Below are 12860 nucleotides of genomic sequence, written 5' to 3' on the forward strand. Positions count from 1 at the left end.
CCCCTGAATTGGGTATGATCTCTTCTGAATAAAAGCGATCGTTGCCTAAGATGAACAAGGACAAAATTAAGAAAAAACATGACAAAGGAGGATCTAAATGTTCTCTGAGATCGCCTTAGAGGCACAGTTTGCTTTTTTTTTAAGTTAAAGGAAGAGCAGCTATGCCTCCTGGACATGGCAGAAAAGGGTAAGCTGTCAATGACTTTCATCACATTCCTGAGGAGGCAGGTGGTCAAAAACCCTCAACTGACAACAAAAGACCTGCGGCAGTCTTGGAGGCAGCAACCACTGAAATTTCAGCTAAACTAAATGCTGAAGAGCTCCTTGTCTGTCGCAAAGATTTTCACCACTGCTGACAAAAAAGCATTAAAAAAAAACATGACTCCTCTTTGCTCACAAATATAAGAATACGCTAAAGACATTTGAGAATTCTGTTCTGCTGCAATGAATCAAAATTTTAATGTTTTGGGCTTAAGAATCAACAGTTTGTCTAAAGCACAAATAATACATTGAAAAGAACATTGTGGGCAGTGAAGCATGGCAGTGTTTGAGTGAACCTTAAAGTCCGTAACTGCTTAATTTTAGAAGCCCTGGAAGATACTAGATCGGCCATCATAGCCATCTGAAAATCTGTGAAAAAACTGGTTGCAACATGCTAAAAATATACAATTAAACAGGATGCCTCTATTCATGAGATTTTGGGGGAGAGGGGATTCCGCAGGCACCTTGCCAACAGCTGGTATCTATGAATCAGCTTTGTTTCAGCCAACAGGGCTCTACTAAATGCTAAAGATGCTTGTCATGAAGGGGTTCCAGAAGGCATTTTGTAATTCTGGATGCAACTGTATTCTCCCAGTCAGAAACAATCTCGCACACAATCGTTTACAAAGATTTTTCGCATGAGGAGAGATTTTAAAAAAAAGATGAAATTCCTTTACCCCTAAACATTGGCATGGCCCTTAGGCCCAGATTTTGCTTTCTGTTCTGTCAGTCTTACAGTATTCATATTTTTTTGGGATGATTTCATGGACACCCAACCTCTCCGTTAAATCGTTAATTCTGAATCACACTTACACTTTCCTGCCTGGTAGTTYTTGACGCAGTAAAACTTAACTTCTGTTCTGCAAAGGCTACTTCCTACTGAATCATGTTGTAAGGACCACTTCATCGCACATTGCTCTTAATTACTGTAGGTTGCTTTCTTAGAAGAAAATACAAGACTGTTACCCCCTAGAGTTTATCAATGATGGATATAACTTTTAAAAATAGCCTTGTTAGAGAGATGGTGGCATCCTTATTTCTATGCCCAGTTTCAAAGTTGGGTTCAGGCAGGAACTAGGACAGTTGCTTTTAAATTTAGCTCCAAAAGCCCCTTGGCTACAGAGAACAGCTTTGTACTTTGAGCTGTTTCAGGCCTAAAGAGCCCAACAACAGTTGTCGATGGACGTATTTAAAATGAATTAAAATTGCATTGTAAAACTATCTGCTCCGCTGTTTTTCTCCTCCCCTGAGAAATTCCCTCAGATAATTGCTAAAGTAACAATCTTTTCAGTTTAGCCCAGTGAGTCTAAGAGCCTTTTGTAATGCAGGCATATACAGTGTATAGAAATGCATTGTACCTGAGAACAGAACGATTCAAAGTTAATTTGCTTCTCTATGCTCACACTGAATATTTTATCAATTCATAGATGAGCCAGTCAGCCCCAGTGTTGACCGAGAGGCTGCTCCCATCCCTCCCTCTGCTGTGATATCTGTTGCACCGTCCATAGCGACAGCACCCTCCAGTCAAGGCTCACCATGTCCAACTATTCATCGACAGCTGTCGCATGACCAAGGTAAATGCCATTGGGTTGGCTATTGCCATTATGGTTAATAATAGTGCATTTCTTCTTTTTTTTCCCTGTAATATCACATCATTGTTTTGTCTTGATAGATGATATTGATCCTGGATTTAATGAAACTTTTTCTGACATTTGGGTTGCAAAATAAACCGCAATTTCATATTTGTACCGTGTATGTTCAGAGTCTATGCGAAGTGCTTTGTTGGACTCAGACTCTGCTGGTAAAACAGAGCGATCAAAGTCTTATGATGAGGGTCTGGATAACTATCAGGAGGAGAGAAGAGGGTAAGTGCATGCTGAGATTTGTTCTTTTGTCTTTGGCAATTCATATTCATCTGACTTTGCCTTTTTCTTTACCACTGTGCAAAAGATCTACAAGCAAACATATGGCCAGTTTCAGAGGCCTGAGAAAGGTAAGGAGCTAAAGAACCATTTGATCCACGTCTCAAAGTTATGAACTTTAATGCACTCCATTGTATTTCAAAAAGCCGTAATTTTCTAGTATTAAATCTTTGTTGTGCTTACTTGGTGAAAATAATTCTTTTAGGTTTGGATAAGTCTATTCCTATCTGTAAATTGTTGTTGTATGTCATCCTCCCCTCTGACTCAGTTTCATGTCATGTTCTGCTGTCATGTAGTAATGCCAGAAAATGTCTTTATTTTTCACCCTTCCAGACACTGGACGGGCATAAACCCACTGGGGACTCTGGATCTCGTAGAGAGTCTTCTTTAGATGTATTTGCTGATTCTTCCAAAGAAGGGCTTCTTAACTTCAGGCATCTTAGCACAGAAAAGAATAAGGTACTCTGTCATGCCCAAGCACTCCTGCATGAGCCCTGTTCATTACTCAAAATGTGACATTTAAGGATTTCTCTGTCTTTCAATTTGCAGCGTGTTGGTGGAGGCATGAGATCCTGGAAACAGATGTATGCTATCTTACAAGGCCACACCCTGACCCTCTACAAAGATAAGAAGGATGCCCTGTCTCACGCCGCATCCCAGTCTGATGAGGACCCGCTCCGAATTAGCATCAAGGCCTGTCTGATTGACATCTCCTACAGCGAAACGAGACGCAAGAATGTGCTGCGGTTAACCACCTCAGACTGCGAGTATCTGTTCCAGGCGGAGGGGAGAGAAGACATGCTCTCATGGATCAGGGTCATCCAGGAAAACAGTAACCCGGATGAGGAGGTGTGTGTGGGTAGACAGATTCTTGTTGTGTTTGTGTTTGTGTGTGTGTGTTGCCAAGTCAGATCATTAATTACCATCTGATGAGTTGACCCTCATGCTGTCATTATTTCCTCCACTGATATCATCAGTGTGGAGGCCAGTAGCTGTTTAATGGAGGACAAAAACAAGCTGTCTGATAAGATTTTACAAATATGTCTGTAACCAAAACACAGATCAGTGATGGGATAGGATCAAAAGCATCATTTAGAAAATGGTCAACAATGACTTGAATAAAAGCTGGTTTCAAACCTGTTTTACCTGAGTGGGAAAAAAAAAGGACGGGTGTGAAGGGGAAATGTGACAATAGCATTAGTTGATCACAAAGACTTCTTTCAGCTAGATACTTGGAGTGGTCTTTGTTCATCATAGGCCAAAAAGGATGTTCATTCATTCATTCATTCATTCATTCATTCATTCATTCATTCATTCATTCATTCATTCATTCATTCATTCACTGTAGCTACATAGAGTTTCAGACTGAGGGCTTTTGACTATCCGACTTTTTAAAAATCATTTCAAGGTTTCTACAAGGACCGGAAAAGTATTTTGAAAGTCTTAAATGTTCAGATATTGACCAGATTTTCTATATGGGACCTAAAATTACATTTTACTGATTCTTAGATGTGTGTGTTTCTCACTAAGTGCTTTCTTTTGAAATGCATTTTCCTGACAAATGCAAAATTTTTTGTTACATTTATTATGGATCTTGTTGATCTATTCAGGTGTTTTTGTTTACTTTACACTGTGACAAAACTAAAAGGCCATGGCCATTTACACACCTTCTACTTTATCTAATATTAGTTGTTAGTTTTGAATTTAAATTTTTTTTTTACCTGGCAATATCTGTGTCCAGTCTTGATTTAAAAAAATCTAAATTGGAAATGTCCAACACCCACTATAGTTCAGTTCTGTTCTATCAGCCTGAATGAGTGGTTGATGGGATCCTATCAAAACATTTTTCTTTTACAGCTTTTGTGCTTCCTTTGACTTTAAGTTGTTACTAAAAATAACTTTGAAAATGCTTCAATCGATAATAGCTTTCACACCACAAATCTATCTGGTTGATGCCAGCTGATAGACCTTAGAGACGTTGACGCATCAGAAAAATATCAGATCTTTTTGTTTCTTAGTGGATATTTGCCAGTCACAACTGTGGTAGCAGAAAATTCACAGATTCTGGTCATAAAATTATTTTTTGTGTTTTTTTATTATATTTTCTTTTATATGAATTGTCATATGATTTTATATATATATATATATATATATATATAAATTACATTATCTGAATCCTCACTTGATTTTCTCTTGTTTTTGCAGAATGGTTCTGTTACCAGCCAGGATTTGATCAGCAGAAAGATAAAAGAATACAACATGATGAGGTATACAGGGCACTGCATTGCCCCCTAGTGGTTACCTAGAGCAAGAAACAACTGTTTAAATTGAATGCCAAACAAAAGTGAAGTCTTTGTTTTAATCTTTCTAACTTTGTATGTTGGCCAGTGCTCCCAGCAGCAGATCAGAGCCCTCCCCTAAGTCCTCTCGGCAGTCGCTCAGCATCAAGCAAGCATTCCTGGGAGGTAAAACAGAAGGCCGCAGCCACAGCTCCCATTCGCCCAGAACGGGAGAGGATCGAAGGGCGCTGAAAGGTAACATCACCAGGGTCATTCACGGTAGTTAGAACATCTGTCATCTCAGGTGGCTCATTTATTTCTGGGGCCTTTTACAGATGAATCAAGTCCGCCTCGAGACAGGGGAGCCTGGAAAATCGGCATAGCTGGGATCATGAAGAAACCATTTGAAAAGAAGCAAGCCGGCATCACTTTCGGTGTCCGTCTTGAAGATTGTCCACCTGCTCAAACTAACACGGTGGGGATTCTTTTTTTAAATGTTTGTTTGGTATTACTGTTCAACAGTGCGTCTTGTTGCGTTGTTGTTGAAGTATGCGAAGTTATGTCCCACTGATTGTTGTGCAGTTTGTTCCGCTGCTCGTGGAGGTGTGCTGTCAAGTCGTAGAGGAGCGAGGACTGGAGTACACTGGAATCTACCGAGTTCCTGGAAACAACGCTGCCATCTCCAACATGCAGGAGGAGCTCAACACCAAAGGCATGGCCGACATCGACATCCAGGAAGACGTGAGTGACAGACGGCTTACTTGTCTCATATTATCCTCTGTAAGACCTGCTGCCATGCAACTCTGCTTATTTTCTAAATCTCTACAGAAATGGAGGGACATTAACGTGATTAGCAGTCTACTAAAGGCATTCTTCCGAAAACTTCCAGAACCTCTGTTTACAAATGGTAAGATTATAAAAGTCAAAATATAGTAATAGCTTTGTTTTTGTGCTTGTACCAAGTTATGTTTTTTTTTTTTTTCTGTCCTATTTTCAGAAAAGTATGATAAATTTATTGAAGCCAGTAGAACAGAAGACTCAGTGGAGCGTTTAAAGGAGCTCAAGAGGCTGGTTAGTACATTCTGACATAAGGGACATTTAATTAGCATTAGCACTAAGTGTTGATGGATACCAAAACTATTATTATTATTATTTTTCTTTTACAGGTTTATGAATTGCCCACTCATCACCTTGAAACTCTCAAATTCCTTTCCGCTCACCTAAAAAAGGTTTCCGATAACTGTGAACAGAATAAGGTCGGACCCGTCGCCGTCAGATCCTGAGTTTACCCCTTTTAAGGACTTTGTCAAATAACCTGACTCATCTTAATCTGGCGGTGTGTTTAGATGGAGCCTCGCAACCTGGCAATCGTGTTCGGTCCGACTCTGGTCAGAACGTCGGAGGACAACATGACCGACATGGTCAATCACATGCCAGACCAGTGCAAGATTGTTGAGAACCTTGTCCAGCAGTTTGACTGGTTCTTTATGGAAGATGGCAGTGAAGATCCCGTTGTAAGTGGAACTTTGTTTTCAGTATGCTGCAAAAGTACTCAGATTCTTTGAACCGTTTCACTTTTTACTACATTACAGTTGCAGTTTCTGCACCAATCGCAGTCTTATGGCTGCCGATTCGGATTTTCGGTGGCCTCTAACACCTTTTGGGTTTTCTTTACAGTTAGCTCTTACTAGACTGCATACTTTCAAATAAAATGCGGTTGAATATAATGTTCCTCTCTTCTTCCGTGTCCCTTGTCAATCCTGCAGGCTGTGGTTGAGCAGGAGAGCACAGTGCAGTCTCAGCCTGTGCCCAATATCGGCCACCTGCTCACTAACATCAGCCGGGTTCCTGCCTCTTCTGGTGAAGTCTCAGGTAACTCAGAAGCAGCTTTTCCCCTCGGCAGCCATATTCTGTATGCATTACAGTAGCAGATAGAAATGTATCAAATGACATAGATGATAGTTTGAATTCTGAATGTTATAAAACATCTTTTAATTGTTTTAAATACTTTGTGAGAACAAATACATCAGCTTTGTTTTTGTGAGTATTTTTACAGCAAGTCTTTTCAGTCATTTTTCAGTGTAAACCATCAAGTAGCTTAATCACTGAACAATTGCTGAGAAACACCTTGCAGCAAAGCTTTTTTTATTGATTTATTTTCTAATTTAAAATCTGTTTTGTTTTGTCACCATTTGTTTCTTGTTTAGTTTTGTTATTATTATTGTTATTATTATTATTAATTATTATTTCTGCCCATATAAATTTGTCCAAGTTTTATTTCTGTTCATTTCTTTGCTTTACTCTTTTTTTTTTTCTCCCTGTGCTTTTTCTATGTTGAATGACGACTCCTTTTCTTTCAGTTCTTTTCTTCCCCTCCTCATCATCTCTYGCATAATCCCGGCATGTTCTTTCCCAAAGAAAATCTTGAACGAGACAAAAAAAAACAAACATAAACAATGGAAGTTGTAACCCTTTCTGACCTGTGCCCTTCTCTGTATAGTGTGTTCTTTCTCCTCCCTTATCCTTGTCCAGCACTCACACATTACCCACTCTTGACACAGGCCAAGTGGGCGGCGTCTATCACTCGATGGTGTCCCTGATGGACTCTGTTTTGTCAGTGATGGACAGCTGGGACTGTAGGAAGAAGGACGAGTGTTGTGCCCAGTGTAGCTGCCTAGTCTGCAGTAACCCGCAGCTCTTTTAAATTTGGCCGAAAGGAGGAAAAAAAGATAAAGAAAGAAAGAGAAGTCGATGTTTGTCATTGTTCCTGTGCTGTGCACATCTCATATTTAAACCAGTACCCTAAACTGAGGGGATACAGAGCCACACTGCTGCACTTTCTCTGAAAGCCCTTCTGCTGTCTCTTGTTGTCTTTTAAGCTGATCGCAAGGACAAGTAGCATGGTACGGACAACCTCAGGTTCTCTTCCGGTTGTGTGGCATAATCTGTCATGATGTCTGAGGGCGGGGTCGTGGGGTCGGGACTGAGCTGGATGTTCCCCGGCACACACAAACAATCCACTCATACAGCCACATCCCAGCCCAGTTCTAACTTACTGATGCAGAGGCGTGCAGGCGTTCAAGTCGCACATTAAGTGACCGTGAGCATGTAGATGGAGCCTAAATTGTTTCTACGTGTAGATTTTTAAAAAAAATTTTTTTTTTTTACTTTTTTTTTTTTTTTCAGGTGCCGCTTTTTTAAATTTTATTTTGTTGTCTGTGGTGTTTTTATTTGAACATTTTTGTCTCTGTTTTACATTTCCCAACTTCACACCATTGACTAGACGCACCTAGCTGTACAGTACGTCATCTCTTTGTGTTGCATAACTCTTGAGAACCACGTCACTCACTTATTGTGTTCCTAAAACCACAAAGGGGAGAAAAGAAAAACATCTAAGAGTTTTTTGAAGTCTGATAGTGAGGTTGTTGTTTTGTGACTCCTACACGGAGTTTAATTAGAAGAACAAATGATTTATGAACCAGTCGGTTTTTGAGGCTCAGTGGAGCTGTCCAGGTCGTTTGTTGCCGTTTGTTCAACCTGCAGCTTATTTAGCTGAATGGTACTAAGATAAGTCCAGCATCCCACTCCCTTCTTCCTTTCTTATATCTAAATATATTCTCATTTCCTTTCTTCCTGCTATTTTTTTCTTCTCTCCTTCTCTGTAACTCATTTCTTCCCACCTTCCTCCCTCATATCCAACATCCTTTCTTGTCTCACCACCTCTTCGTCCTTCTCCTTCCATCTGTCTTGCACCCTTCTTTGTGTGCTTCCTTTCTTCCTTTGGTTCGTCTTCTCTCCTTTCCTTGTTTCCTTCCTCCTCACTCTATTTAAATAACCATAAATGCATCCTGAGGTTTTACATTTTCTGTCTTAAAATAGCCTTAAAGGACTGAGTGTTCTGGAAATTTGAGTTTGGAAAAAGTCCTGGAAACGGCAGTTGTACTTTTGTCTGTATTGATTAGCAACAGACTGGAGTTTTGATCTGCTTGTCGGGGAAAGTCGAACTGAAAACTGTCAGACTCATCGGTGCTTGTCCAGCTGTAAACCATAGAAGTTCATTTAAGAAAGGTTTTTAAATTCAACAATGAAAATTAAAGCAGGATTTTCTTATTATAGTTTGGTTTTTATCTTGTGGCTTTTTAGTGCAAAAAATACATATTTTTTACATGCTATAAAGTAAAACGTAGCCCTTTTTAAAAGCGTTTTGATAAATTATTAGATTTCATTTTAATCTCCCTTTTGTTGCTTTTTGGAGTCATTAGCAGGAGTTGCTATAGTTTCTGTGCCGTCCAAAGCTTCTGTAAGTCCTTGTTTAGAAAGGCATATTAGTCTGCTTCTCGTCGTTAGCTGCAGTTAAAGTCTGAAGTTTTYCTGCACAATATTGTTTTGCCTTTTATGTTGTTCTTAGTGACAGGCTACACGTTTAAGCTCACTGCAGGAGCTCTCTGAGCGAGACAAATCTGTTACATTGAAGCTTGCCTGCACCAGCTCAGCTCACAACACACTCACCGATCCGACACACTCAGGGCCTCCTGAAATTTCCCCAGTTAGAGAAAACTCATTGACTCCCCCTCCTCTGTGACGTCTTGAGTTGGGAAAGAATGCCTTCAGCTGGTCGGTGGCTACATGTGATGCTCTGTGACTGCCGTGTTTGTCCCCGATGTGCCGTCGTTCCATCGATACATGAGCATGAGCTGCTTTTTGTGTCGTTTACTGCCGGGTTTTTCACCTCCTCTCCTTCATCTCGGGCACCTTCTGCTGCTCTGTTCACTTTTTTGCATTTAGTGCTGACTTCTTGATTCTATTCCTGTGTCGTCKTCTTCTTCTTCTTCAATCAGAAATGTGTCATCTGCTTTTGTCCAGCTGCTCTCATTATATCCATCCTGTCTCTTTTAATCTCTGCTTCAAGTGTCTTGTTTTTGTCATTTAAAGCTCCTTCGTTTACTGATGAGTATCTTGTTTTTATGCAGACACGGCATGTCCTGACTCCAATAAATCCAAGGTAAGAAAAACAAAAAAACATTTAATACCTCAGTACCTTTAATTTAAAAAGTCTAACTTGTACATTTCAGGTGTTTCTTGTTGCGTGATTTGATCTTTGGTTTCTCAGAAAAATAAAAAATGAAATTTGACCAGGGATTTTTTTTTTTTTTAGCATAAATGTATATCCAAGACTATAATAATGTTTATGTTTTCTATCGCTAGGGCTTGTGGATTTCAGGGAATCAGTGTAGCAAAGAAATGCTGCGCTCCTCAATCTTCGCCAACCGGAAACGCAAGAAGAATAAAGAAAAATCTCAACTCAGCAGTTCAGATGATGACCTGGACTCTGGTTTCAACAAAAAGGAGCTCCCGGAGGTGGGTCAGCGGCCTCTGTGGTCCCAGGCCAGCCAGGCGGAGGACAGCGGCCAGACGGATGAAGACGGCAAAAAAGACAAGCACAGGAACAGCTCAGACGAAACCATCAGGAAAGAATCTGAGTCGGTCGCCTCCCTCCCTGGAGAGCACATTCCCTCCGGCCATCAGATGCCTCCATACGCCTCACCTTCCAGTTCCCCAAACCTCAACTACCGCATGACGGTAACGCATCAGTCGTCTCTGTCAGACCCGCCCTCCAACTACGACGACACCGTGTCGGACCTCGGTACGATGAACAGCACCAGCTCTCAGGCCTCGGTGCCCAGGGTGAGGAGGAACACGACCGCGATTCTGGGCGCGGACGCGTGCCCCGGCGGACTGGGAGCCGAGGTCTGCTCCATCACCTCGGACTACTCCACCACGTCCTCCATGACGTTCCTGACCGGAGCCGAGACCTGCACGCTCAGTCCCGAAGTGCAGTCTGTGTCTGAGAGCAGAGGGGGTGAAGACGCCGACGACGAGAGGAGCGAGCTCATCAGCGAGGGCCGGCCCGTGGAGACGGACAGCGAGAGCGACCTGTCTGTGTTCACCATCGGGAAAGCGGAGAAGAGCGAGCTTCTGGAGTCCACCCGACCGCTGCCGTCGCACAGGCTCATCGAGTGTGACACGCTGTCCAGGAAGAAATCCAGCAAACAGAAAACCGAAAGCGAGACCTCCCTGGACGACAAAGATCCCAACAGGTTGTCGCAGGCTATGGGTTCGGCAAAAGGTCGATCCAGCGGGAGTCTTAGCTCGTCGTCACGGAGCGAGCTGGATAAAACGGAGCCGGCATGGAAGCTGAAGATAACCGACCGACTGAAGGTCCGCCTGCGAATGTCCGTGGACGACATGTTCGGCGTGGGCAGCCAGAGGAGCCGATCTCCAGAGAGGCGCAGTAAGAAAAAGAACATCAGGCGCAGACACACGATGGGCGGGCAGAGAGACTTCGCAGAGCTGTCCGTTCTGGGGGACTGGTCGCAGCCGGTCGGCTCGCGCTCAGAGCTGTCAGCCGTAGATCGGCTTAAACCAAAGTGCAGCTCTCAGGACTTCTCTATCGGGGATTGGATTGCCCGCGAGCGCCACCGCACCAGCAACCCAGAGGTCAGCCTGGACCTCTCAGAGCAGCTCGGGGCGCTGTGCGGCTCAAACTCCCAGAACTCCGGCGCCTCGTCCTCCTCCGAGCTGGCGCGCGGTCCCGCTGAGGCGTTAAATGGAGAAATCTCACAGAGCAAAAATCTGAGCCTGTCAGCCACCGCTCACCCACATAAACTCACCAGTTCCCAGGTGGTCCATTCGCGCTTCTACCAGTACCTGTGACAGGTGTGTCTGTATGTGTGTGTGTGCGTGTGTGTGTGAAACGTATTCCTGTCTCTATATTCTCTGTCACGTGACCAATGTTGGTGAATGAGCATGTTTACAAACGTTGTCTGGAGTGTGTCTTTTACCAGGTGTGAGTGCGGTTATTAAAACAGATGAACCATTTATCTAACCTCTGAACAAGGCATGGAACAAATGTTTGTATCTTTTTAATTTTCTCATTTTTTAATGACAAAATAAGTCAAAAAAAAAAGGACCTGTTGCTAATGAAGCGATGAGCTAGTGAAGTATGTTGAAGGATGAGTGAACGTTATAAGGTGCAGTTGAAAGGCTATAAGGAGGATCCGACTTAGAAAAATAGGAAGTAGTTTAAAAAAAGAAAAGTACAGATTTTTAGTATCGCAGAGGAACTATTTTTGTGTTAAGAAAGTTACAATGTTTAAAGTCAGCGAGGCTGTCGGTAACCAAATGAAGAATGTACAGACATGCTTGCTGTAATACTGACTAAGAGCTTTACACGCTTGTTTTCATTCTAAAGTGTACATATTCTTATTTTTCTGTGTACTTGAAGAGTGTTTTTTGGTACAGCCTGTGTGCGACTGACTGCCTACAAGCTCTCTGCTGTCAAAGGGGCCTTTCCAAGGGTATAAAGGTGACCAGAAGACACTGGACTTATGCAAATAGTTGATACGGTTCATGTTCATTCCTGCTGTGTGGTTGAAAAAAAGCAGTAAACATCCCTTCGATGCACGTGTTACGCTGTGCTTTCAGACTCGATGGATTTAATGGGTCATGCATCTCTCAATGGGCGGCAGTGGAATGAAATGAAAAGTTCTGAGGATCAATCAGGAAAAGAAACGTTTAATTACAAAAAGAAAGTGCCTCACATTGAAATGTTAAGGGTGCCATACTGTCTTTGTTGAAGATGTTGCTGTGAATGACATTTTTATTTTTTTTAAATTTTTTTCATCAATTCAGTCATTCTGCTGGTAACGGAAAAAAATGCCGAGCTTCCATTCTTTAGGCATTCCACTCTGGTCTTAAAGGTTTTATACACCCTCTCGTTTTTCATCTCTTGGTTTTTAACGGCACTTGAATTTTAAATGTTCATTGTGAAAATTAAGAGAGTAATTTAAATGTACAAATATGCCATGTTTTAGCTGCTTTACTTTGCATCTCCATCAGATCCCAGGATTCAAGTACAGTATTGTAAAACGATGATGGTGGGTGTTGTTGGCAGTTTGGTACTTCTCTGTGCAGAGAGGTTCGCTGTGGGGAGACGGAGGAGGGATATTTCATTGAGTGGGGTTATTTGTATGTATATGATGTTCCTCAGATTGTGAAGAATGTGCACAGACTCCTGAAACACTGGAAATAAATTTTATGGTAGAAATTCAAGTGTTCAGTATTTTTTTGTTTGTTTGTTTGTTTGTTTGTCCTTTCTTAGTATAAAAATATGCATGGAAACCTAATTGATATATGAATATTTGATATAAAAAATGACACGATTTGAGAACTTTATTTAAAAATGTGGACTAGTACCAGGAAAATTAACCAATTTAAATTAACTTGAATTATAACATTGATACAACCCCAATTATAATGAAGTTGGGGCATTATGTAAAACAAAAAGTGATGATTTATAAAATCTTTTGAATCTATGTTCAATTGTAGGCCTTAATCA

At 41.6% G+C, this 12860-nt stretch overlaps 1 protein-coding gene across 3 annotated transcripts in view; it reads left to right on the forward strand.

Moving 5' to 3' along the window:
- Positions 1 to 12574, forward strand: part of arhgap21b (Rho GTPase activating protein 21b) — a 34765-nt gene extending 22191 nt beyond the window's left edge. For all 3 annotated transcript variants that reach the window (XM_008434100.2, XM_017310085.1, XM_008434102.2), the window contains 16 exons: positions 1689 to 1835; positions 2024 to 2126; positions 2212 to 2254; positions 2517 to 2642; positions 2733 to 3032; positions 4389 to 4450; positions 4572 to 4717; positions 4798 to 4937; positions 5045 to 5203; positions 5291 to 5369; positions 5460 to 5533; positions 5629 to 5718; positions 5809 to 5976; positions 6229 to 6334; positions 9433 to 9464; positions 9668 to 12574. In XM_008434100.2, coding sequence (XP_008432322.1) covers positions 1689 to 1835; positions 2024 to 2126; positions 2212 to 2254; positions 2517 to 2642; positions 2733 to 3032; positions 4389 to 4450; positions 4572 to 4717; positions 4798 to 4937; positions 5045 to 5203; positions 5291 to 5369; positions 5460 to 5533; positions 5629 to 5718; positions 5809 to 5976; positions 6229 to 6334; positions 9433 to 9464; positions 9668 to 11176 — 3284 coding nt within the window. In that variant the 3' untranslated portion in view covers positions 11177 to 12574. The remainder of the gene's footprint in view (positions 1 to 1688; positions 1836 to 2023; positions 2127 to 2211; positions 2255 to 2516; positions 2643 to 2732; positions 3033 to 4388; positions 4451 to 4571; positions 4718 to 4797; positions 4938 to 5044; positions 5204 to 5290; positions 5370 to 5459; positions 5534 to 5628; positions 5719 to 5808; positions 5977 to 6228; positions 6335 to 9432; positions 9465 to 9667) is intronic.
- The last annotated feature ends 286 nt before the right edge of the window (positions 12575 to 12860 follow it).

The sequence above is a fragment of the Poecilia reticulata genome, linkage group LG17 (assembly GCF_000633615.1).
Source record: "Poecilia reticulata strain Guanapo linkage group LG17, Guppy_female_1.0+MT, whole genome shotgun sequence".
Lineage (NCBI taxonomy): Eukaryota > Metazoa > Chordata > Actinopteri > Cyprinodontiformes > Poeciliidae > Poecilia > Poecilia reticulata.